General features: G+C 37.9%; 3 protein-coding genes across 5 annotated transcripts; all 3 read right to left on the bottom strand.

Moving 5' to 3' along the window:
* Positions 1 to 3092: 3092 nt before the first annotated feature.
* On the bottom strand, positions 3093 to 7555 carry ISI1 (binding protein). Of its 3 annotated transcripts, none has more exons than XM_086256842.1 (7): positions 7311 to 7555; positions 6896 to 6961; positions 4748 to 5205; positions 4463 to 4668; positions 4246 to 4344; positions 4082 to 4155; positions 3093 to 3568 (listed from the first exon to the last, which is right to left on the bottom strand). In XM_086256842.1, the coding sequence occupies exons 3-7, from the start codon at positions 5040 to 5042 to the stop codon at positions 3343 to 3345; spliced, it is 900 nt and encodes a 299-aa protein (XP_086112968.1). In that variant the 5' UTR covers positions 5043 to 5205; positions 6896 to 6961; positions 7311 to 7555; the 3' UTR covers positions 3093 to 3342. The 3 variants fall into 3 exon arrangements, with proteins under 3 accessions (XP_086112968.1, XP_086112967.1, XP_086112969.1); XM_086256841.1 differs by having other exon boundaries at positions 4748 to 5110; XM_086256843.1 differs by having other exon boundaries at positions 4748 to 5107.
* A 6776-nt stretch (positions 7556 to 14331) lies between these two features.
* Positions 14332 to 16473, bottom strand: LOC147273084 (uncharacterized). The gene is made up of 4 exons (XM_086256696.1): positions 16363 to 16473; positions 15945 to 16302; positions 15582 to 15769; positions 14332 to 14532 (listed from the first exon to the last, which is right to left on the bottom strand). Exons 1-4 carry the CDS (start codon positions 16471 to 16473, stop codon positions 14332 to 14334), a joined length of 858 nt encoding a protein of 285 aa, XP_086112822.1.
* A 7276-nt stretch (positions 16474 to 23749) lies between these two features.
* Positions 23750 to 24638, bottom strand: LOC147273083 (early light-induced protein 2, chloroplastic-like). The gene is made up of 2 exons (XM_086256740.1): positions 24367 to 24638; positions 23750 to 24247 (listed from the first exon to the last, which is right to left on the bottom strand). Exons 1-2 carry the CDS (start codon positions 24514 to 24516, stop codon positions 23810 to 23812), a joined length of 588 nt encoding a protein of 195 aa, XP_086112866.1. The 5' UTR covers positions 24517 to 24638; the 3' UTR covers positions 23750 to 23809.
* Positions 24639 to 25160: the final 522 nt, after the last annotated feature.

Raw genomic sequence — 25160 nt, 5'->3', positions numbered from 1 at the left:
TTTATCAATCAAAGGGGGGGAAGAGAAGGGGGTTTTGCTCCTGCGCGCGGTGGGTACTGCGAAGTCAATCTGTATTATCTATTTCGCGTGATAAATTGGAGAGGGAAGGAGGAGGGTATTACTTTTGGTCATGGCACAGTATGCAAACAGTGACTGATAGTTAAAATATTACTTTTGGTCATGGCACAGTATGCAAACCGTGACTAATAGATAAAATCTGATAGTTAAAATAGTACTTTTGGTCATGGCACAGTATGCAAACCGTGACTGATGGATAAAATATTACTTTTGGAATAGGCACAGTATGCAAACAGTGACTGATAGTTAAAATATACACAACTTATCCAAAACCGTGAACCTTTAGAAAACCACCAAACTTATATAAAATCTGAACAATACTAGTACATGTCACGGTTTGGTAATCTGTGAATTACTACATGGCACAGTTTGGTCATCTGTGAATTACTAAATGGCACAGTTTGCTCATATGTGAAGTTATTAATTTCTCAGCTCCCTTGCAGTGGCTCCACGCAGCCGAAGCCGCTGATTTTTAATAACCCTCACAGTTTACCAGTGCCTATTATTAAATTACTCACCCTTTCTCTGTGTCAACTAATTTTGAGTTACTGATTACTCCAAACCATGTATGAAAATGCTCTAATCTCATCCACCTCATAATTGTGAGTCATTGTTTGTGCCTACTGTCCATTTTTCCAGTAGTGATGTCTGACTTACATAAGTCTGTCTCACACATTACACAACTAAACTTCAGAGGACCTGTGGTGATTGGTGGGACTGGGAAGTATGATAATGCAAATGGGTATGCGGCCATTGAGAGCCTTCAGTAGGAGGACAAACACACAACTAATGGTGTGGATGGTGGACACCATTATGCAGATCAGTGTTTACCTCTCAGAGTAGTGTTTGTGGGTTTGTGTGTAATTCTTGGTGGGGGTTTATTAGCAGTTGGGTGGTTTGAGCTTTGACAATGTCAATTTTCATTTGATCAATGTGTTTTTATGTATCCTTATTTGAAAGAAAAACTTTGTTATTAAAGAGTACTGGTCTTGTATCTTATCACACTCTTGTTTGTTATTTGAATAGAGGATGAAGGTAATGTGCACGAGACTACTGATAAAAAAATTGTTGAGTATACAGAGTTGTTGGGTATAGTTTAAGTTAATTATTTTTTAAAATTTTAAAGTAAATATTTGTCCTTAATCGTCAATTTATATTAAAATTAATATTTCATTAAATTGTTGGGGCTATTGATACAAAAAATTGGGTACGAATAACGGTACATTTTTTGCAATTTAAATAGCTACTGTCGTACAGTTGTCTGACAGTAGCAATTTCTGAGCGCTCAGTGAACATTGAGAGTGCTCTGTGTCGCACGCTTCTCATTAAAGTAGACCGAGTTGAGATTTCCTATAACAAGTGGGCTGGGTTATCAGCCTAATTTCTGAACTGGACTTTAAAAAAAATAACCTTTTTTATTTTTATTTTGACTTGATGCATCAAATTTCTAGACTTAAAATATTTTTGGAGATGTGGAAATTTAAGCCTTGAACACCGAGAATTTTTTCAATGTAACCGATACAGCGCTACATGGTGTAACCAATCCAACGTGTAAAGGTATTATTAGACAGTATGTTTATAATAGTAGGGTATAGTATTAATAACATTCACCCATATTATGACACATATACTGATTACATAATATGACGGTGTATCAGTTACACCGAAAAATCTCTCCTGAACACCCCTAAATTCTCCTCAACTATTAAATAATTATAAAACCCAAAAAAATCATATTGCGCTTGTAAAATTTGTCCTTTAATCACTTGTTTGTTTTTTGGGTAAAATAATTCTCTCCTTTTGTTAAGCCTTTAAGTCTTCTTTCTAATACAAAAAATGCTTTTATCTAGGGGCCAATGGCCTATGGCCTATGGGTTACATTTCAATTTCTTCAAAAATCAAGTTCCCTATATTCTTTAATAGTTTTAAACGGCTACCATTCTTATGTTTAGAAAATGAAACTTAGGAGGAAATAATGGACTTTGAATACAATAAATAAATATATAAACATATGATTTTACTGGGAAATAAATAAAAGACAGTACATCCTTATACAAGTTATGCTCAATTATTCCATCAAAGAGAAAAGTTGTGATTCAATACATCACTTCCACTTTTTGCCTCAAGGTTGGCATAAGACACACCAGAGTCGTGCCTCCCTGGCATTGCTATACAGCTCCCATCTCCAACAGAAGAAGGAATGTTGGGCAAACTCCACAATAATGAATGACATTAGTTTTGAAGCTCAGTGCAACCCATACACATTTCCATTTCCTTGTTATACTCCTAACCAGATGCAACCATGAATTGAACCACACCATGGCCAAATTAGTAGCAAAACCCACTCTACTAACTAAAGAAAACACACGAGAACACCAAAGATTTGTTATCGAGGTTCGGCTAACTTTGCCTATGTCCCCGTGTGATCTTTCGAGAATCACAACTACACTATGAAGATTAGAAATAGATTACAAGAGCTTATTGAAACCCTAAAAATAACCCTCTACCCGCAGCTCACTCTTTCTCTCTCTATCACTCGTGTTTCTGCCTTTCTTCAAAACTTATGTAGACTTGAGAAACTCCTCTCTTAAAATTTTTAGACCTGCCAAGCCCTATTTATAGACTATAGGGTTTAGCTTACATTCATTGGCTTATTAGGATAGCCTAAACCTTTTAAAATAGGGAAAGGAACTTTCTTCCCTAAATCTAAAACCTTAAATCAACTAGGAATACAAGAGAACTATTTCCTAAAGCTACTAGGAAATACTTGTGCACACTTTTCTCTAGTTTCCTAAACTGATTAGGAATCTTAAAACCAACTAGGACTTCAACGAGCCAAACACAACAATAGTAGGTGTGGAAAGTGGGTATGTAATGTGACGTTAATTTGGTGCTTTGCTTGGAGGTTGTGTACAATGCGGTAATGTTCAATTGGAAAAATTGCAGCAGAGAAGCTGAAGGATAGAGGTATACAAAAAAGCCCAAGAAGAAATTCAGGTCTTTCTTGCTGGTGAAAAATCTCAGAGAACAAAGGCAATAAGTTGATTATGCAAATGAAAACTGGGTTTACAATTAGTTTATAGCTACAAAACAAAACAGCAACCAAGATTCCTGCTCTATGTTGTACAAAAATATGTGAATACACAGCTTCTTCAACTCAATTTCTTAAAACATTCTTGATTCTGGAACGTCAACCGTTGCAAAGAGCTTGGATGGGGATTTCCTTAAGAACAAAAGGGAAATGCCTATGGTCTATGTTCAGATTCAGTACAGGTCCAAGGACTCTAGCACGCGACGAGCTTGGATGTGAAGTGCTGTTAGTCTCTTCTCCGGATCAAGAGTCGAACCAAATTGACTGGCTGCCCATATCAAGGAAGCAGATTTCTCACCCAAAAGCCGCCTTATGTCTTCATGTACAGTTGCCAAGGGAGGCCTTTCCCTCCCATTTACATGTCCAATGAGTAGCAGCAAGAACTCTCCACATTTCAACCTAATCAGAAGCAAAAGATGTTGGTCTTCAGCTTGCATAGAATTAGCAGAGGGACCAAACCCAGGCAAAGCAATATCCATAAATCCTAACAGGCTAACTCTAACTCATTTCTTGCAGATGGCCTCGATCATTACTCATTAGACAAACAAGGAAATAAGCAAGAGGAAATAAACTCAATGAAGCCTAGAATGAACAACGAATTTTATCAAAACTCATCCGATGCACAACCCCATAAATGGCATTAAAGATAAAGGGGTTACGAATAGGAAGAGCCAAGGAGCACACACAAAAATCATGTGGCTACCATAAAGCTATTGTTGCAGAAACTTTCACATTTACCCCAAGCACGTATCAAGAAAACTTTCATTTCTCACCCTCCGAAAATGGTAAGCAGACAAAACTTCAAATCATAACTCAGGACAGTGAACATATCATCTCAACATCATAATGCTAGACCTTGTGCAATGGAGGTTACACAAGAAAACAATCAATCTGCATAAAATGGATAAGAACCTGAGGTTTTCATCAACTTGCTTGTCTCTTATGAGTTCCGCAACTTCCTCAATACCATTCAATGCCTCAAAATCCTAAACATTACACAAAAACACTGAAAGTGTAAAAGAGTAAACGACCCATCATCACCATTCAGAAACCAAATATAATTAAATTGAACATACCATTTGATTGGCTGATGAATCCAACATAATGGCGATCAATGCATCCAAGCACGCACCTTGCTCAACCACTCCTCGAGTTGGTAGTATATTCATCAACACCTACACAAACCCATATACAAAAACTGCTTCATTTCTGAAATTCAAACCAACATAATTTTAATTATGTATTAATTAATTGGGTTTTTTTATCTAACTTCTTCAGCTAAATGGGTAATACCTGAATAGCCTTGTGCTGATGAGCCAAAACGGCACATTCTCTATCAAGGAGACAACAACCTTCCAAAACTCGAAGCGCAAGCGATACCTCACCGTCCCTTGAAGGACTCGTTATTTGCAGAGGCTCGTTGCCAAAAATGTGATGCAAATTCTGCACAACCTCATCACCCGCCTCTTTCAGTGAGTGTTGAAACAGAGCCGGCACCACTGTCACAAAAAAAATAAATAAATAAATAAAATTTCATTTTCAATAATTAGAAAATAAAAATTAGGCATTTAGAGTGACCTTGAAGGTCGGGGATGGATTGGGTCTGAGAGAAGAGGTTAATGGTGGTGTCGGACTCGGCGACGGATCGGAGGAACTTGAGTAGCGAGCGGAGGCCGCGGACTCGGAGAAAAGAGAACTCGGCGCGCACGTCTCTCAGGCCGGTCCGGAGCGCAAGGGTAACCTCGCGGTACACTCGCTGCCGGGTCAACGAGTTTCCCAGGTTGCTGACAGCAGTCGGTGGTGGTTGCAATTCCGAGTCCGGCAAGGCCTTTGATGGTATGCCCTCGATCCATTGGGGCTTCTTCAAGTACATCGCTCAGTCTCACTCTCACTCATGAACGAGAAATTCTGAATTCTTCTCTCTTCTTCTTCAGAAAGCTTCTGAGAATGGTTATGGGTTGTTTTAAACACAGAAAATGGCCTAAAACATACCCAAACCTTTGCAAGCTGATTTCTATAGGCTATATTCTTTGAGTCTATTCATCATCAATTCATCACATATTCAGTTATTCACAATGTAGAAAATAAACTCCAATCCTACATCACATACTCAGATATTCACAATGAATAAAAACTGCAATAAAGTGATAAACTGCAATAAAGTGATATTAGTTAGGATCACCAGCTAGACTTACAAGTTACAACCATTACACTTAAAAGAAAATAACAAAATATCCTAACTAATATCACACTAAAGAAAATAACCATTACACTATCACTATCGGTCTATCACACTATCAATACCAGTTTGTTCACTAGACTGAAATATACATAACCTAAGCACAAAGGTCCAAATGTACAACCAATTTAACCAAATGGAAAATGACAAAATGTAAACCTAACAGCAAGCAAATAGGTGCAGCAACAAGCAAACTTCAACATTGATCAAAATCATCAAATAGGTGCAGCAACAACAAGCAAACTTCAGCAGCAAGCAAATAGGTGGCCTTCGGCAGCAGCCACTTTCTTCCTATCTGGTATCCTAAACTTGGGAAACAAGCCAGCAATCATCTCCTTAAACGCAACTCCCTCAACCACCCTAAAAGGCATTTCATCCCTAATCACAAACCTAACAACCTTTTCGTCATGCCTTTTTTGATTGAATGTATGGGGAACCAATGGAGCCCCCATACTGTCCTGAGCAATTGTGGATTGTCCTTTACCTAACTGATTACCCTTGTAAGCAGGACACTTTGTACACCTTCTCTCTATGTGATTCCTAATACCAGTTGTCCCATTATGCTTAGGATGGGCAGGCATTTCATGTTTGCAAGTGTTGCAAACAGCCCAAGGATACATGACCCCTTTTGCATTTTTCTTAAACACCTTGGTGCAAAATGTCCACACATCAGACTGCTGCCTACCCTTTTTAGCAACCTGCGGTTCAGATTCAGCTTGTTCATCTTGCCCAGGTTGGGTTTCAGGTGGATTACTTTCAGGTTGGGGTGGAGGAGGAGGTGTTTGGGGTGTTTGGGGTGGGACTGAGGTTATTCTAGGAGCATTAAGACTAAAAGAGGCAGCTAGTGTGCTTGACTGGCTAGACTCCATCCTATAATCATATATTCAAAGTTAATAACTTAATGCTAACTAGGCAGCAAACAAGTATTCAAAGTTATCATATGTATTTTAAAGCAAACAAGCAAATAAGCATTATCATATGTACTAGAATTATCAAGAAAACAAGCATTCATCCTAGAATCATATGTATTTTAAATGAATCACAATAACTTGTAAAATACAATGTACGATCATTCATTTAAAATACTAACTCCTAGTACTAAGTTTGATAATGCCATTCATTAAGTTTGATAATTCATTTAGCATTCAGCCATCCATTTAGCATATCTGTATATGTATAACAGTATATGTATAATTGTATACTAAGTTTCCTAGAATCATTTAGCATTTAGCATTCAGCATTCAGCCATTCATTAAGTTTGATAATACATCTGCCAATTCTATTTAGTAATGTATATCAGTACTAAACTACTAACTATACATATACATAAAAACAGCAATCAATTGATTCAATTCAGCCAATTCTATTCAGCCATTCATGCAGCCATGCGATCAATTAATACATATGCATACAGCAACAGAAAGCAAGCAATCAATATCTACATATACATACATGTAAACTGAAATGAAATTAATTGAATTTCATACCTGGTTCAGCAAGCAATCAGCAAGACAGCAACAGAAAGCAACCAAACAACCCACAGTTAAATTAACCTGCAATACAAGCAATGAAGAATACACATGCTAAAATTTAAATTGAGAAACACATTTAGAATTATAATCTGCACATTTAAAAAGAATTGAAGTCGAATTGAATCCAAAACCCCAATTTTTGAAAACCCAGAAAGCCCTTAAGTTTGAAACCCCTAAAATGTGACCTTTCAATTCATTGACCAACAGACCCATCTGCCATGAATTTAATTGATTTAAAAGCATAAAACCCCCAATCCGAGAACCCCAAAAGCCCCAATTTTAAAAAACCCTAAAATCCCCAAATTTGAAAACCCAGAAATTTGAAACCCTAACTGCTTAATCCAATCGATTGGGTTTAGGGGTTTCTTACCTCTGGTGGTGGTGGCGCCGGGTTGTGGTGGTCTGAGATGGACAGAGAAGAAGAGACAGCGGGAGATCGAAGAGAGGGAGGGAGATCGAAGAGACAGGGAGATCGAAGATGAGAGGGACGTGGTGGTGGTGGCGTCTGGTTGTGGACTTGTGGTGGTCTGAGAGAAGAGAGAGCTGAGAGCACAGCTTCGATGGCAAAGAGAAAGAAGAGGCAGTGTAAACGAAATGAGAGAGAGTGTACGGATTAACGTCATTTTGCTTTAAGATTTCTAATTTGAAAAAATAAGGATCATAACCGTCAATTTAGCCAATTTAATTGTTCTATCAACTTACATAATTTCCATCTAAAGCTACGTTTGCATAAAACCACGTGTTAATAACGTGGGTTCCTTCTTTAAGGCAAAATGATCCCTTGGCTTCCATTTAGACTTGATCATTTTCCCTCCTTTATTTCCCTCCTGAAACTTTTTCCCTTCTCACCCATAAATCACAGTACAATCTTCCCCATAAGTGTATCATCAAAATTAAAGAAGATTTTCTAAGCAAGACGAACAAAAGAATCAAATTACCAAGTATCTGCGGCAGAATAAACAGTGTTGTATGTGTGGATTTGTGACCCGATTGCAGACGTCTTTTCCTCGTGCAAATTCTGGAAGGAGATTCTATCCTTGCTACTCAAGGGCAACTTAAATTTTGTAATTTTTGGTTTGCTTCTAGTGTTTAATGGTGTATAATACTAAGTTTCATTTTTGAGCAAATTACAATTTAGTACCTTAACTTTACATGTTGTTTCAACTTAGTACCCCAACTTTGAAAACTTGCAAAAAAGTACCTCAACTTTCATTTTGTGTCAATTTAGTACCCCAACTTTGAAAACTTACAAAAAAGTACCTCAACTTTCATTTTGTGTCAAAATAGTACCTCCGTTAGTTTTTCTGTCAAAGTTGCAGGGGTATTTTCGTCTTTTCCTTAAATTTAAAAAATAATAATTTTTTTTTTGAATAAAAAAATTTCTTAAACTTTCTTAAAATAAAAAAATAAAAAAAATTTCCCCAGCCCGCCCCCACCCAACCAAATTTGAGGGGTGGCGCTGGGTAGGGCGGGGGGGCTGGGCGGGGGGGAGGGAGGTGGGTCGGGGCTGGGTGATAGGGGGAGGTGGGTCGGGCTTGGGTGAGGGGGAGGGGGTGGGTCGGCACTGGGTTAGGGAATGGGGTGTGCAGGGTGGGGGCGGGCTGGGCTGGGAGGTGCGACGGGGCTGGGGCTTGGGGGAGGGGGTGCAACGGCGGCAGGGGGTGGAGGGTGCGACGGCGCTGGGCTTGGGGTGAGGGGGTGCGGGTGGGCTGGGGAGGGGCTGGCTGGGTGGGGGTGGGCTGGCTGGGTGGGGGCGGGCTGGGCTGGGCTGGGGAGGGGATGGGTGGGGGAGTGGTGGCTGGGTGGGGGAGGAGGAGAGGAGGGGAGGGGAAGGGCTGAGTGGGCCGGGGATGGGAGGGGGATGGGGGTGGGCAGGGGGGAGGGAGGTGGGTCGGGGCTGGGCGGGGGGAAGGGAATTTTTTTTTAATTTTAAGAAATTTTTTTATTATAAAAAAATTATTATTTTTTAAATTTAAGGAAAAGACGAAAATACCTGCAACTTTGACAGAAAAACTAACGGAAGTACTATTTTGACCCAAAATGAAAGTTGAGGTACTTTTTTTTAAGTTTTCAAAGTTGGGGTACTAAATTGACACAAAATGAAAGTTGAGGTACTTTTTTGTAAGTTTTCAAAGTTGGGGTACTAAATTGACACAAAATGAAAGTTGAGGTACTTTTTTGCAAGTTTTCAAAGTTGGGGTACTAAGTTGAAACAACATGTAAAGTTGAGGTACTAAATTGTAATTTGCTCTTCATTTTTTGTTGATTTATTTTTTCAGGGGAATGTGAGTTGTTGTGATCGTTCAAGATCCATAATACCTGGCGCCAAAAACTGTTCGTTATATTTTAATACTCACAGTACACGAATTTATATATAATATAGATAGCAAGTAAGGTCGATCCCATGAGTACTATTGATGATCTTTAAATGATAAACCTAATGCTAAAGAAACAAAAAAATGAAACACAAGTTGCTGCCCAAGTTGTCACACCTAGGGCAGCAAGTAACTCAAACAAAACACGCATTCACAATCACACAAAATGAATGTAAGCACACTCACACGAGTTGGGGGGGGGGGGGGGAATTTTGATGACTTAGAAAACATCAAATTAAACCTAAATTAAAGACTAAGTTACACAGCTAGAAAAAAGAATGAAAACAACAAGATAACTTGTAAAAATAGATGGATGATGATACTAGGACTCTAGGACTTTACCACTAAACCTCATATTCAATGTCATGATGCAATCTGAAACCCTTAATTCTTATTGATGAATGCATTCGCATGTTCACCTATGGCATAGCATGAAATACATGATTTTCCAAGTGTACAAATTAGAGCATGGCATCTACCTTAATTTGATACCCTAAATGCAGCCTAGGCATGCTGTCTACCTAAGCATGCATAAAGATCCATTAACACGCAGGTGGGAATATGAGTGCAACTAAAACCCTAGAGCATGGCGTCTGCCCTAGGTGTTCTAGAAATGATTTCACGCAATCAGATTTTAACCAATTATTAAGCCCTAGATTGTTTATCACTCATGTTTGGAGCTGATTGGTTGCCTTCACCCTAACTTGATAAGATTCTAAATGCAATAACCCTAGGTGATCAATCAAAGATTAAAAACAACTAGAAAACAATGAAAATGGTGAAATCAAAATCATCAATTCATGGAATTATATCAAAACAGAAACCAGAACACCAATCCATTGAATACTCGGCCTGGGGCTGAACCTTAGGCCCTACAAAAAGTGATTAGTTCATGCTACACATAAGAAAACATCCAGAAATTATGTTTTCATCTAACAATTACAAAGAAAAGAAAAGAGAAGGATGAAACCCTTAGAGAGCTCACGCCTCCAAGCTGCAGCCTTTCTCTTTATTTTTCTGATATTTCTCCAAGTGTGGAACCCTAAGACACATCAAGTGTTTTAGTTTTTATATAAGAGTATAAACAACCTCATACACTTGCTTGTAGCTGATTTCCTCCCCTAATTAATCCCTTAAAAATAAAAAAAATTAAAAGAACTAAATTTGGTAACTAAAAAATTTGATTTTTAGAGATAAATTGGGAAAGAATTCCTTGTAAGGTGCAGCCAGCTCTTTCTTTTAGGCTACACGCCACCTCTGTTGGGGTTTGGCTGGGCTTGCACTCTTTCTCTTGCTCTTGGGTTTCTCCTTAAACAGCTCAAAATGGGCTGATTTGCATCCATTTGTTACCTATGGGCTTTCCACCTACAAAAAGGAAAAACAAATATAAATAACACAAAATATAAAGACTTAAGTATTAAATACATTAAGATAGAGGGCCTAAAATGCACACATTTAAAGACCCAACAGATTTCTCCAAACTTAGCTTTTGCTAGTCCCTAGCAAAACAAAACAAAAACTAATTAAGACTCTAAAAGAAAAACCACCTAACCTTCCACCAAAAATCTCAGATATGCTTGATCATTCATAACTCAACCAAATAGATTACATACTAGTTCCAGAATTTTACCCAAATGCCAACACTAACTCACAATCAACAGGGTTAAAGCATCATGTGTGTAAGACAATATCAACATAGTTTTCAATCTGAACTTTCAAGCAAACTTGAGTAATCACAAGCAACTAATTCAATTTCAATTCTCACAAAGATAGTCACTAAAAAATAAAGCACTGAGATATTGGCTAAGTAGTCACTCAAAATGCATATGTGAGCTAGTTTATGCATACAAATTCAAATTACTCACATATATGTATGAACAAAGACACAAGTGAAAGAATAATGATCTTATGAAAGATACCAAATACCTGAAATCAAATCAAAATACAATATGCTTCCATCCCATCTAATCTCCACATTAAGACTACACTTCACCTAAGATCATATATGACTTTACATATGAGTTGTAATGGGGCTAACGGTGAAGGGTTTAAACAAGAAGGGTATGGAAAACAAAAAGACTTAAAGGAACCATAGAGAATCAGGTTTTACAATTTCATTTCATTCTTATACACTTTGGCGACAAGGCTTGCATTCTTGAATTTGCACACTTGTGATACACATGCCTACCCTTTTCAATTTTTTTTTTTCTTCTTTTTTCTTTTGGGCATGGCAAACATATACTTTTCTTTTTCTTTTTTACATTGTTTTCAAGTCTTGCACACATTTGAACAATTATCATAAAGTAGTTCTCTACAATTCCTTAAGTAAGGGTAAGATATACTAAATAGAAGGGTAACTCCCCCAAACTTAGGGGTTGGCATGGGTAACATGGTTAAACAACAAAAAAGTTAACATAGGCTCAACTTGCCAACTAGGGATACAAATTAACACAAAAAGATGGCTAGAACGGTGCAAACGAGACAAACAGGGCCTAAATCATTTCCTAAGTTCCATGCAGTTACAACATGCTTCAATTAAATTGAAATGAAACTTCTATCATTTGATTTATAATGATGCACATTTCAAGCATTTGATCAAGTGAAAAACAATGAGAACATATATGACAACTCTAGATATTCAATGAACGCATGGAATATTAGCATAAAACTCTCAAAATAAAAGCATTAAGGCTCAAATCTCACAAGGGGTATATAAGTTTCACTAGAAGCCTAGATCATACAAGTCATGCAATCACTTTCAGTCTAAAGTATGCCAACATTGTAATCCACACAAAGATAGTTCAAATATGCTCAAAATGAGTTACATGTCAAAAGAACAATCAAAAGAACTAGTTTCATCAATTCGACCAAGATATGCAAGATCAAAGCATTTACAATTCATCATAGTGGTGGGAAGGAACCTAAAAGACACAAAAAACAAAAATATTTTTGGTATTTTTCAAAAATTTTAACAAAAAGTTTCAAAAATTAAAAATCTAAACCTAAAACTCTTCCTCCAAACTTAAATGAAACATTGAGGACAATGTTTCAAGCTAAGTATGCAATGATCATTCAAGCTAGGAAGACAACTACTCTAACAACCTAGAAAAACACAACAACCAACAAAAACTAAAGGGAAGCAAAAGGTTAAGAACTCCCTGATGTCCATGCAAACAGCCATAGGGCAATGTCTTTTCTCTCTCAAAATGTTGGGCTGCCTCCTAATCAGTGCAAAGTTTAGAGTCTTCAGCCAGACTTGGTAGTAGATCATGCTAATGGAACATGATCCTCCAAGAGCATGTTCTCCCCTGAATGCTCCATATTAGACTCCAAGTAATGCTTAAGCCGATGACCATTCACCTTGAATGTATTTTCTGTCTTTGTATTGCAAACCTCTACTGCACAATAAGGGTAAACATTAGTAACAGTAAATGGGCCATACTATCTAGAACGAAGTTTACCTGAAAAGAGCCTGAGGTGAGAGTTGTAAAACAAGACTTTCTGACCCACTTCAAAATGTTTCCTCAAATTGGCCTTGTCATGGTAGGCCTTAGTCTTGTCTTTGTAGATCCTGGAACTCTCATAAGCCTCATTCTTAAGTTCCTCCAACTCACTTAACTGTAGCTTCCAATGCTCACATGCCTCATTCATCTCAAAATTGAATTGTTTAATTGCCCAATATGCTTTATGCTCTAATTCGACAGGTAAATGACATGGCTTACCAAAAACCAACTTGTATGGGGACATACCAATGGGGGTCTTATACGCTGTACGATAAGCCCATAGAGCATCTAGGAGGCGGTTTGACCAATCTTTCAGGGCGAGGCTCACAGTCTTCTCCAAAATTTGCTTAATTTCCCTATTGCAGATCTCAGTATGTCCACTTTTTTAGGGGTGATAAGGTGTAGCTAGAAACCTTATGCTTGATACCATATTTGCTCAGCTTAGCTGCAAACAGCCTGTTGTTGAAGTGAGAACCTCCATCACTAATAATAGTCTTGGGAGTGCCAAATCTTGCAAAAATATGATCATTAAGAAATCTGAGGACAACTTTAGAATCATTAGTCTTGGATGGAATTGCTTCCACCCATTTCGACACATAATCAACCGCAAGCAAGATATACAAATAACCCTTGGAAGAGGGAAAAAGACCCATGAAATTAATGCCCCAAACATCAAAAAGCTCAACAATGAGAATGAGGTTAAAAGGCATTTGATTTTAGGAAGAAATGTTACCCAACATCTGGAATCTATCACAGGTGGTGTAGAAGGTATAAGCATCCTTGAACAAACTGGCCAATAGAAGCCACACTGTAACACCTTCAAAGCCTTCTTCTTCGCTCCACCATGTCCTCCATATGCATCAGAATGACAAAAAGTTAATTAGTATAGACTGAAACTCAGATTCAAGCACACACCTTCTGATGATATGGTTGGAGCACCACTTAAAGAGATATGGATCATCCCATATGTAGTACTTAGCCGTGTTGATGAGCTTCTCTTTCTGAGCTCTCTGTATATCACCTGGAAATTCTCTTGTAACAATATAATTAACAATATTAGAGTACCAAAGAACATATAGAGATAATAAAAACAACTGCTCATCTGGGAATCGCTTATTCAGAGGGAGAATGTTCTCATTTGCAGTAGAACTATAAGGTAATTCGCCACCACATTCTCCGAGCCTTTCTTATTCTTGATCTCCAAGTCAAACTCTTGAAGCAACCAAATCCATCTGATCAGTCTGGGCTTCGCATATTTCTTATGTAGAAGGTACCTAAGAGCTGCATGATCAGAAAACACAATCACTTTAGTTCCAATCAGATATGACTTGAATTTTTCTAAAGCAAATATAACAACCAAAAGCTCCTTCTCTATAGTAGAATAGTTCAGTTTGGCATCGTTGAGAGTTCGACTGGCATAGTAGATAGCATGTTGTATCATGTTCACTCTCTACCCTAACACAGCTCTCATAGCATAATCAGAAGCATTGCACATCAGCTCAAATGACAAACTTCAATTAGGAGGCATAATGGCTGGAGCTGATGTGAGAAGGGTCTTCAATCTGTTAAATGCGGCCAAACACTTCTCATTGAACTCAAACGGCACCTCCTTGGCCAACAATCTACTCAAAGGCCGAGCTATCTGGGAGAAATCCTTGATGAATCGCCTGTAAAAACCTGCATGACCAAGAAACGATCTTACGTACATCTTTAACTGTCAAAGGTGGTGGAAGATTACTTACCAAATCAACATTGGCCTTGTCCACCTCTATCCCTCTGCTGGATATGACATGGCCAAGAAAAATACCCTGTTGTACCATAAAATGACACTTCTCCCAATTCAGAACCAAATTGCATTCCTGTCATCTTTATAAAACCAAAGCGAGATTATAGAGGCATTTATCATAAGAAGAACCAAATACACTGAAATCATTCATAAATACCTCTATTATATGCTCCACCATATCTAGGGGTACAACTTGGGCAGGTTGAAAAGTCAACCCAAGCTCTATCCATGCTTTATTTTTTTGGGTTCAGGCTCGGGTTTGGGTTTAGATGGGTTGCAAATAAGTGAACCCACCACAACTCAACCTCAATTCGGGTTGGGCTCGGGTTGGGTTCAGGTTGCCCAATTTCTTTGGGTTGGATTCAACCCGCAAAATCAAATAACGGGTTGGTTATTAACTTGTGAATAAAAAATTTTATTAAAAATATAACATAATTACCTCAATTAATCAATCACCATAATTTAAAACTTCAAATATCGACTAGGTTCAAATAAAAAATACCTTCAAGGCTTCTATATACATGAAGATAAATAATAATAACAACATCACAATCATATGTCTACCAAACACCATAATTTAGATTTTACTCCACACAAAAATATATTAGATTAAATACATATTTTGACCTCATTTTAAATCTCTAGTTCATCTTTAATAACAATATATAAATTAGTGGCAAAAAAACAAAAAAACAGTATATAAATTAAAATATAAAAACTAAATATTATATAATGTAAAGTAAAATGTAATCTAATATATAGATTATAGCATAAAACTAATACAAATCGAGTTAGGAATTCAGGTTGGGAATTTGGGTTTGGGTTCTGGTTGGGCTTGGGTGGGCATAATCTCAACCCAAGCCGAACAGGTCGGGTTCGAGCGGGTTTTGACTTCTTCAAACCTTCCCACACGGGTTCAAACACCAGGTTGGGTTCCGGCGGGCTCGGGTTGACCCGGCCTAAGTTGCACCCCTAACCATATTTGAAAAGATGCTCATCATGCATCGTTGAAAAGTCCCTGAAGCATTGCACAAGCCAAAAGGCATGTGCTTGTAGGCAAAAGTGCCATAGGGACAGGTGAATGTCGTTTTCTCCTGGTCCTTTGAGGCTATAGCTATCTGGTTGTAGCTTGAATACCCATCTAAAAAGCAATAGTGGCTATGACCTGCAACACATTCCAACATCTGATCAATAAAAGATAATGCAAAATGGTCTTTTCAAGTACGTGAGTTAAGTTTCTTTTAGTCTATGCAGACACGCCACCCTGTTTGTACTCGAGTCGGCACCAGCTCATTATCATTATTTCTGACCACTGTGATGCTAGACATCTTAGGAACCACCTGCACCGGACTCCCATTTGCTATTTGATATGAGATAGATAATACCCACATCTAGCAACTTTAGCACCTCCTTTAGTACAACTTCCTTCATTACTGGGTTGAGTCTGCGCTGAGCCTCTCTAGTCGGCTTGGCTTCATCCTCCAACGATATCTTGTGCATACACCTCGAGGGGCTGATCCCCTTGATATCTGCAATACTCCACCTAATCGTTGTTTTGTGCTCTCTCAATACTCTCAACAATTTCTCTTCTTCCTCTGCATTGAGGTTGGAAGCAATGATCACATGTAATGTGCTTTCCTCACCCAAATAAGCATACTTCAGATGCTCAGACAAATCCTTTAACTCTAGCTTAGGTGCCTACAACATAGAGGGTACAAGTTTTGTATTAGAAACATGTAAAGGCTCAAAAACAGAAACGCTCTCAACTTGCTCATCCTCATGCATGGCCATAGGGCTATGAATCAAAGCTCTATCAAACGGATCACTGCTACAACTCACATTAAACACCTGTTGACAAACCAAGTCCATCACAAATACTCGTAGTGCACGAATCTATATATAATATAGATGACAAGCAAGGTCGATCCCACGAGGACTATTCATGATCTTTAAATGATAAACATAATGCTAAATAAACAAGAAAGTGAAACACAAGTGGCTGCCCAAGTTGTCACACCTAGGGCAGCAAGTAACTCAAACAAAACACGCACTCACAATCACACAAAATGAATGTAAGCACATACACAATCACATGAGTTGGGGGGGAATTTTGATGACTTAGAAAACATCAAATTAAACCTAAATTAAAGACAAAGTTGCACAACTAGAAAAGAGGATGAAAACAACGAGATAACTTGTAAAAAAGGATGGATGGTCCTACTAGGACTCTAGGACTTTACCACTAGACCTCATATTCAATGTCATGATGCAATTTCTGAAACCCTTAATTCCTATTGATGAATGCATTCGCATGTTCACCTATGGCATAACATGAAATGCATGATTTCCCAAGTATACAAGAGCATGGCATCTATAGCTACTTAATTTGGTACCCTAAATGCACCCTAGGCATGTCGTCTACCTAAGCATGCAACAAGATCCATTAACACGCAGGTGTGAATATGAGTGCAACTAAAACCCTAGAGCATGGCGTCTACCCTAGGTTTTCTAGAAATGATTTCACACAATCAAATTTTAGCCAATTACTAAGCTCTAGATTGTTGATCACTCATGTTAGGGGCTGATTAGTTGTCTTCACCCTAACTTGATAAGATTCTAAATGCAATAACCCTAGGTGATCAATCAAAGATTAAAAACAACTAGAAAACAATGAAAATGGTGAAATCAAAATCATCAATTCATGGAATTAAATCAAAACAGAAACCAGAACACCAATCCATTGTATACTCGGCTTAGGGCTGAACCCTATGCCCTAAAAAGAGTGATTAGTTCATGCTAAACATAAGAAAACATCCAGAAATTATGTTTTTCATCTAACAATTACAAAGAAAAGAAAAGAGAAGGATGAAACCCTAGGAGAGCTCGCGCCTCCAAGCTGCAGCCTCTCTCTTTATTTTTTTTATTTTTCTCCAAGAGTGGAACCTAAGACACAACAAGTGTTTTAGTTTTTATATAAGAGTGTAGACGACCTCATACACTTGCTTGTAGCTGATTTCCTCCCCAAATTAATCCCTTAAAAATCAAAAATTAAAAGAACTAAATATGGTAATTAACTAGAAAATCTGATTTTAGAGATAAATTGGGAAAAAAATCCTTGCAAGGTGCATCCAGCTCTCTCTCTTAGGCTACATGCCACCTCTCTTGGGGTTTGGCTGGGCTTGCACTCTTTCTCTTGCTCTTGGGTTTCTCCTTAAACATCAAATATTCATTTAAGCTCAAAATGGGCTGATTTGCATCCATTTGTTACCTATGGGCTTTCCACCTACAAAAAGGAAAAACAAATATAAATAACACAAAATATAAGAACTAAGTACTAAATACATTAAGATAGAGGGCCTAAAATGCACACATTTAAAGACCCAACAATAGGGGTTGGTACGATAGTGGTATATCGACGGTTTAGGCTTGGCCATACCACCACTGCTAACTACCCCTTTGGATCGGTCAGCCAACCGCTACCGACTATGTTGGAATACCAACTTTTCATGCCTTGCGGTAAATCGCACTTTGGTTTCGATCGGTATCTCGGTATTTTTGGTAAACCACCCCAACCCTAGTTAGGAGTTAGCCAGTTATGATGGCAATTTTCCGGGAAGTTGGGGCAGGTTGGACTATTGGTTTTTCTGATATCGAGTTTAGGTGGACCAAAATGGAATTTACAAAAAAATCAATAAAATATTTCATAATTACATATTAATCAATATATTATTTTATATACTTTACTTTGACCAAAATGGAATAAACTGAATTGTGGATCCTAAAAACCCACCTAAAAATACTCTTATAATTGATGCCATTGCCATCTTGACACATTCTAGACGTTAGCAAGGTGTTCAACTTTTTCACTTTTCTAAACCCTAAATATGGTGACTGTGACAATCACTAATTTTGAATCGATGACTATGTGACATTAACTGATTTTGAATCGGTGATTGTGTGACGATCACCGATTTTAAATCGCACAATCATTGATGTTGAATCACAAAATCACTAATGTTGAATTGCACAGAGTCACCAAATTTGAGTCACCAAATTTGAATCGTTGTCTCTGATTCCAATTTCTCAGTTCTAAGCTCAATTTCTTTTATTCCAACTCTAGAAACCATAATTATTTTAAATTTTCTTCACAAATTCTCATTTTTAATTCATCAAACTCCCACCCGAATGCTCTGGAGAATGGGATTAAAGGAACTCCTCTCTCTCTCTCTCTCTCTCTCTCTCTCTCTCTCTCTCTCTCTCTCTCTCTTTCTCTCTCTCTCTCTCTCGCTCTCTCGGTTTTCGCCTCAGCAATGGCTGAGGCTGCGGTTGCGGTGGTGGTATTGGCCTCTATTAGCCACCAAATTTTCATTCTCCCAGGCTGCCGAATCAAGGACCTCCTTCACCTCCACTGTGGATGATGCAGCATCGGTGCTGAGCGGGGGTTTTTTTTGTTGAGGCTGATACGGAAGTTGTTCCTCAAGAGGAGGTGTGTCATGGTTGAATTGTCGCCAAGCTCACTAGCCTTTGAATCGGAGATCGAAAGGTCGATTTGCAGGCGAGAGAGAATTAAAGAAAGTGAGGGAGAGAGAGAGAGATCAATGGGTGGATCTGCATGCGAGAAAGAAGTGAAGAAAGTGAGAGATAGAGAGAGGAATGTGGGGGCATCAAAAAAAGCTAAGGGCCAAAAATATCATTGCTCAACCGAATACTAAATGATATAATGAAATGGACTAGGCCCATTTACCATTATGAGATAAAAATATAAAACCGAGCGACTAATATGAGAAACAAAACTATTATGCAATTTTGAAAATTTTTATTGATTTATTTGTAATTCTCTATTAAAGGGCAAAGGAAGAAAATATGAATTATTATTTATAAAATTACATTAATACATAATATATTATGTAGAATTTTTTTATAGTGTTATGATATATACTTTTTTATGAATTATTAACAACTTGACGTCTATGGAATTTAAACTTAGAACAACCATCCTACGAAAGAAAGACTTTGTATATTAATATTTTTGTAGAGGGAATAACAAATATCCAGCAAAATAGGAGCAAAGAATCTCTCGCATTCTCTATAATGAAGAAAGAGATTGAAAATAGAAGCAGTGGGACAATAAGAAAGATGACAAGCCCAACTTCACTGTGCCCTCATTGTCATTTTTAATCTAGATCATAGAATGTTAGAGGATATATAATAACTTATTTGATAGAAATTTCTCGTACAAGTGATCTTTCTTAATTGAGTTTTGAGTAATAGAACATCATCTTTGGTTGCCAAGAATTGGGCAAAGGAGTTTTGTGGCTGTTGCCAAGAATTGGACACCGCAAATAAAAAAGGAAACTATACTGACATAATTGTTCATATTAGAGAAGCATAGTTTTGTGGCTGTTGCTTTTTAGCCAACCCGTGTATTAGAAAACAGTTACTGTCGAGCATTGAACCAAAAGAAACAACTTGATATTCATATGGTGCTAGTTGAATCAATGACATGAAACAAATTCACTTTAAATTTCTCTGCACTTACACCAATAGACCCTAGCTCCTAATAAGCAATTAGAGTAGCATACCAAAAATACCCAACTAGCCAACTCCTATAAACCCAAATGACCACAATACCCTCACTAATTAATCCTAGAATAACAAAACCACACATTACCACCTTCAGTCCCTCACTTTCTTTACTTCTTAGCATTGTACATGGACTCCACCTTCCCATCATTCCCACCCAACAACAAGTACTTGCTAGTTAATGGAGAATGATCTCATCCCCTTTATAATGTAATTCGGACTGTCATGTGTATAGGGAGCTTAAATTTGAGGATGATGCACTTGTTGAAAAAATTATTGTATGTGAATGTAACACCACGTCACATTTTGACATGATGTTAACAATCTACTCAAGTTATAATACATGTATCATGTGGCATAACCAAACCTTAGTTTGTTTTCTTCTTTGGACTTCAGCCTTTATGGTGCAACAAAGAGAATTTTCGCATTTTCGGAAGATAAGAATTGAAAATAAGAATGATGACAAGAATGAAGATGGCAAACCCCACTTATTCATTCCGCCCCATTGCCATCCTTAAATCCAGTTCATAATTGACTAAAAATGGAAAATGTTAAGTCAGATTACACTAATGAGTACTTGGTTAATCATATTATTAGAAGACTTAACTCCTATTTTTTTGTTACTCTTTAACTCCTCCGATTTTTTAAAAACACAAAAGTACCATAATTGTTTTGTTGGGTGAATATACTGTGCAAATAAAAGAAAGACCCATAAACAGTATAGACATCATTTTGGGATCTTTCTGACAGAACTATCGCTAGACCAATAACTAGTTGATCTAGACGATGGTACTTAAATTTTTTGGTTCCATACCTACCTCAGCCAACTAGGGATGCTTGGGGTGGAAATGAGGCAATATCTATGTACAATACCAAGATTTAATCCGATACAATTTGAAGGGTTTTGTAGATTAATTGATCAGGGCTTAACAGATGAACTTTATAAGTTTCCTAAAACTGAAGATAAAGATGAATATGAAGAAATTGTTAATTGTTAATGTCTTTTTTATGCTTTCCTTCAATTTACTTAATATGTTCTTTTAAGTCATTTGACAATTAAGGATTGTATAGCTATTGTTATGTTAAAGTCAGCAAAGTCTGCCAAGCAATCTTGGCATTGATCGAATGGGCAATCATTTTTCTGTATGCTAAGTCAACTTATGGTTATCGTCTTCCTCCAATTACGTTGTATAGGTCTTAGAAGTAGGACTTTGATTTCCTTCCTATGTTGTATAAATTAAGTCATTGTGCAGATTTAATGAAACACACGGTTGAATTCACTTATAAGCTATTATTATATGTGCCACGTTAGTAGCTAAAGCTTTTACTGATATTTTGTATAGACAAAGGTAGTTTCTATCTAAGTCTAAGTCTTAGTGAAAACAAAGAAGATATATATGAAATAGAAAAGTGCAGAGCTGTACTTATAGCAAGTTTAGCCCCAAAATATCAACTCTGCAATAACAAGAGGTCTTGTACTGTGGCACACAGTGTTGGCTACTTTTGCAGAATTGGGTCATAGTAGTGAGGTCTTGAAATTGTTCTATAAGATACAGCTAGAAAGTGTTCCACCAAATGTGATATCATGGAACTTTTTGATTTTAGCGTTTCTAAATAATGGTCAGGTTGATGAGGTTAAAGATCGATATGTTTCTGCAGATGCAATCCCTTGGAGTCCAGCCAAACCTGGTGACTTGGACTACTCTAATCTCTGGTCTGGCTGAGAGTGGTTTTGGCTATGAAGCAATTTCGACATTCTAGCGGATGCAAGAAGCTTGAATTAAACCCAATGTTGCGAGCATTGTTTGTGTACTCTCGGCTTGCATAAATATGGCATCATTACAAAATGGAAGAGCATAATTACAATTTACATGGGTATTTGATAAGGCACTCCCTCTACTTGTCAATTCCAATTTCAACCTTTTTAGTGGATATGTATGCTAAATGTGGTAATATAGACCAATCAAAGAAGGTGTTGGATATGATTTTAGACAAGGCACTACCTATCTATAATGCAATGATTTTCAGTTATGCATTACATGGTCAAGGTGTGGAAGCTCTTGCACTATATTAGCGTTTAAAGGAAGAAGGTATGAAACTTGATAGGGTAACCTTTACTAATGCCTTATATGCATATGTAGCCATGCCATTCTAGTGAGTACGTGAAGGTTTGGAGAGCTTTTCATTGATATGGTATCAAATCACAATATATATGAGTCCAAGTATGGAGCATTATGGGTGTGTGGTTAGTCTTCTTTGTTGGAGTAGGAATTTGGATGAAGCTTTTAGGCTTATTATTGCAATTAATGCCTTTCAAGCCTAATGCACGAAAACAATAAGATAAAACTAGAGGAATGTTTATCCAATGAATTACTGAAATTAGAGCCGGATAATTCTGGCCAGAAACTATATAATAATTTCAAATGCATATGCAAGAAGATGGGATGAGGTAACAAAGGTTAGGCAGTTGATGAAAGAAAAGGGCTTGTGAAAGATTTCTGAGTTTGTTGTTGGTGACAAATCACACCCTGAAACTGAAAAAATCTATAGGACTTTGGCTTTGTTGGGAATGGAAATGTGTTTTTTTGGATGTTTTTCTTCGATTCATACTTATTCTTCTAAAGGATTCATGTTCATTAATGAACTTTGTGGTGGTTGTCTAGTGTCTACTTGTCTTATCTATCTACTATCATCCTCTACTCTTGTCCACCCTCCAACTGTGTGTACCTATCATCACTATCTTTGCCCCCGAGCACAAAATAATTTACCCAAAAATAAATAAATACGAAATATTTTCATTTGGACAAATAAAAAGCGAAAATATGCTACAGGTAATATTGTCAGCCCACTAATAGTTCTGGGGTTATGTTTCAAAGCACTGGAACTCAAAAACAGAGAAAACTCTTGCTGATGGTCTGCTGAAAGTACCTGTTAATTCAGGCTCAGATGGAATTTTGTTGTTAAATAAGTGCGATGTTTTTCTTGCTGATGACCTTCAACTGAAGGATCTTTTTGAACAGTCTTCGATCTCCTCACCCAATATTTGTTTGGTACCCCCAGCCAAGCATGCCTGCCTTGCCTCTGACTATGTTGCTTGACATGTACAGGAAGATTCGTGTTCGCACTATTTCTGAATCGGTACACAAGGAAGAATTGTCCCTATCAAATGATGTTGAACTACAGATTCGTGTCGTATCGTATCGCCGTATCCGTATCGGTGCTTCATAGGTTAATTCCAAGGGGAAAGTTGATTGGAAAAGTGCTGGTCAGGCTGATTCTTGGTTTTCTAGCTGGTCCAACCATTGATCATTTCCTAGATTGCTAAAAATCTTACAATAGATTGAATTCTCTTTGTACCTCAGAGGAGTTTCTGTGCTATATGCCCTGGTCATTATATGAATATTGCAGTGTCATAATGATCCTTTACTAACCAACCAGGCCATCTGTAAGTGGCTAAGAACATCAGTTCTTCAACTGAAAAGTGAGGATTAAGCTTTACTACTCCAAATTTTTAAATTTGATTAGGTTCTTACCCTTTAATAAGGATTAAAAAAAAACAAAAAAAACAAAACAGAGTATATATACTAAGATTGTGGAGTAAAGGAGATGATCGATCTACATTCTACACAAGGGTGCCACCCTTGACATACTCAGTGAAGGCCAAAGCAACGAGACCCAACATGGCCAGCCTGCCATTCAAGAGCTCAGCATCTGATGTCATGATCCCATCTGATTTCGACTCCACGCTCACCCCTTTAAGCAGAGGAATCAAGGATGCCACTGATAGCAAAATGCTGGTGCCAAGGAACAAGGACACCCCGCCGTTGGATATCTGAGCAAACAAATCCTGCCCATTGGATAGTTCCACTGCCAGAGCCGCCACAAACCCCACCATTGCCAGCCTCCCGTTGATTCTCTCCGGTGCCGGCCCACTAAATGCAAGCACCTCTGAAAACTTTGTGCTATTATTCTTAGGCTTAGGAGGAGGAGAAGAGGGAGGTGGCTCTGAATTTTTGAAGGCATTTGTTACAGTAGACGGTTGCTGCTTCTGATCACCATCCTGCAAATCACACATATCAATTTATATACTTGAAGATCGATGAACATGTATAACCCAAAAGTCAAAAACCCAAGACATGCAGAAGCTTGATTAAGAGATCGAAGAGAGTAATTACGTACCATGGCCATGGAGCGCACCCTCATGGGAGCATAACTATGCAGAGTGGATGCACAAGAATATTTCGCAGGATTCACTCTCATGGTTTTGCCTGCAGCTCCATAAGCCACAGAGCTTCCAAGGATTGATTGCATTGCAGTTGCTGAAGCCATTGCTTTCTTGAATATCAAACACGTACTAAAAACCCAAATTGATGCAGTGCAGTACGTATTAAGAAGCTTGCTAGATGCGTAAGTATTGATTTGAAGACGTATATATATATATGTTAGTTCTCTTCACTGTGGAATTAGTTGCATGCCTTCCAGTGGCTTTATATAGAGTGTAATGGGCCTAGTGGGCCGAGCCCCTAGCTAGTTGGGGAATAGCTCAACCTCAAGCTCAACCTCAACGGTGCATAATTTGGCACCACATCGATCATATCCTAGCTGGCTCGTTTGCTTTGGCAGTAGCGCATAGTACGTGGGGGTGCAGCTGGTAACTGCTATGAGAGTCGTACGTACGTGGCTTCCTCACACACCACAATGCACAACAGCACCAATCACTTGGCCCAGTTTTGGCTACGACTACGAGTAGTGTACGTGTAGCAGTACGTGTAGCACATTCTACAATGTTCATGAATCATGACACAGCACTCATGCCCCCAAGTACGTCTTTCACTGGAACAGTCTAGAGAAAACCTCCAATATATCTTCATTTACTTGGTTGTGTTAGAAAGTAAAATAAAGGTCCAACTGAAAATATTCCTTCAAAACTCTTTTATCTATCATGTACATAATTACTAAATTATGAATGTATA

Source organism: Dryas octopetala, chromosome 9, assembly GCF_963921425.1.
Source record: "Dryas octopetala chromosome 9, drDryOcto1.1, whole genome shotgun sequence".
Lineage (NCBI taxonomy): Eukaryota > Viridiplantae > Streptophyta > Magnoliopsida > Rosales > Rosaceae > Dryas > Dryas octopetala.
Note: the sequence above shows the minus strand (reverse complement) of the source record. Positions and strands in the feature narration are given on the sequence as shown.

Bases quoted from the DNA above. Each gene is read 5' to 3' on its own strand.
- ISI1 (XM_086256842.1), bottom strand. From the start codon at position 5,042: ATGTACTTGAAGAAGCCCCAATGGATCGAGGGCATACCATCAAAGGCC. The intron at 4,669-4,747 runs GTCACTCTAAAT...TTTTTGTGACAG, and splicing joins ATCCATCCCCGACCTTCAAG to TGGTGCCGGCTCTGTTTCAA. The intron at 4,156-4,245 runs GTATGTTCAATT...TGTAATGTTTAG, and splicing joins ATTCATCAGCCAATCAAATG to GATTTTGAGGCATTGAATGG.
- LOC147273084 (XM_086256696.1), bottom strand. From the start codon at position 16,473: ATGGACTTGGTTTGTCAACAGGTGTTTAATGTGAGTTGTAGCAGTGAT. The intron at 16,303-16,362 runs GTTTCTGTTTTT...TCTATGTTGTAG, and splicing joins AGGATGAGCAAGTTGAGAGC to GCACCTAAGCTAGAGTTAAA. The intron at 14,533-15,581 runs GTTAGGGGTGCA...CACCTTTGACAG, and splicing joins TGAGCATCTTTTCAAATATG to TTAAAGATGTACGTAAGATC.
- LOC147273083 (XM_086256740.1), bottom strand. From the start codon at position 24,516: ATGGCTTCAGCAACTGCAATGCAATCAATCCTTGGAAGCTCTGTGGCT. The intron at 24,248-24,366 runs GTACGTAATTAC...TGTGATTTGCAG, and splicing joins GGGTGCGCTCCATGGCCATG to GATGGTGATCAGAAGCAGCA.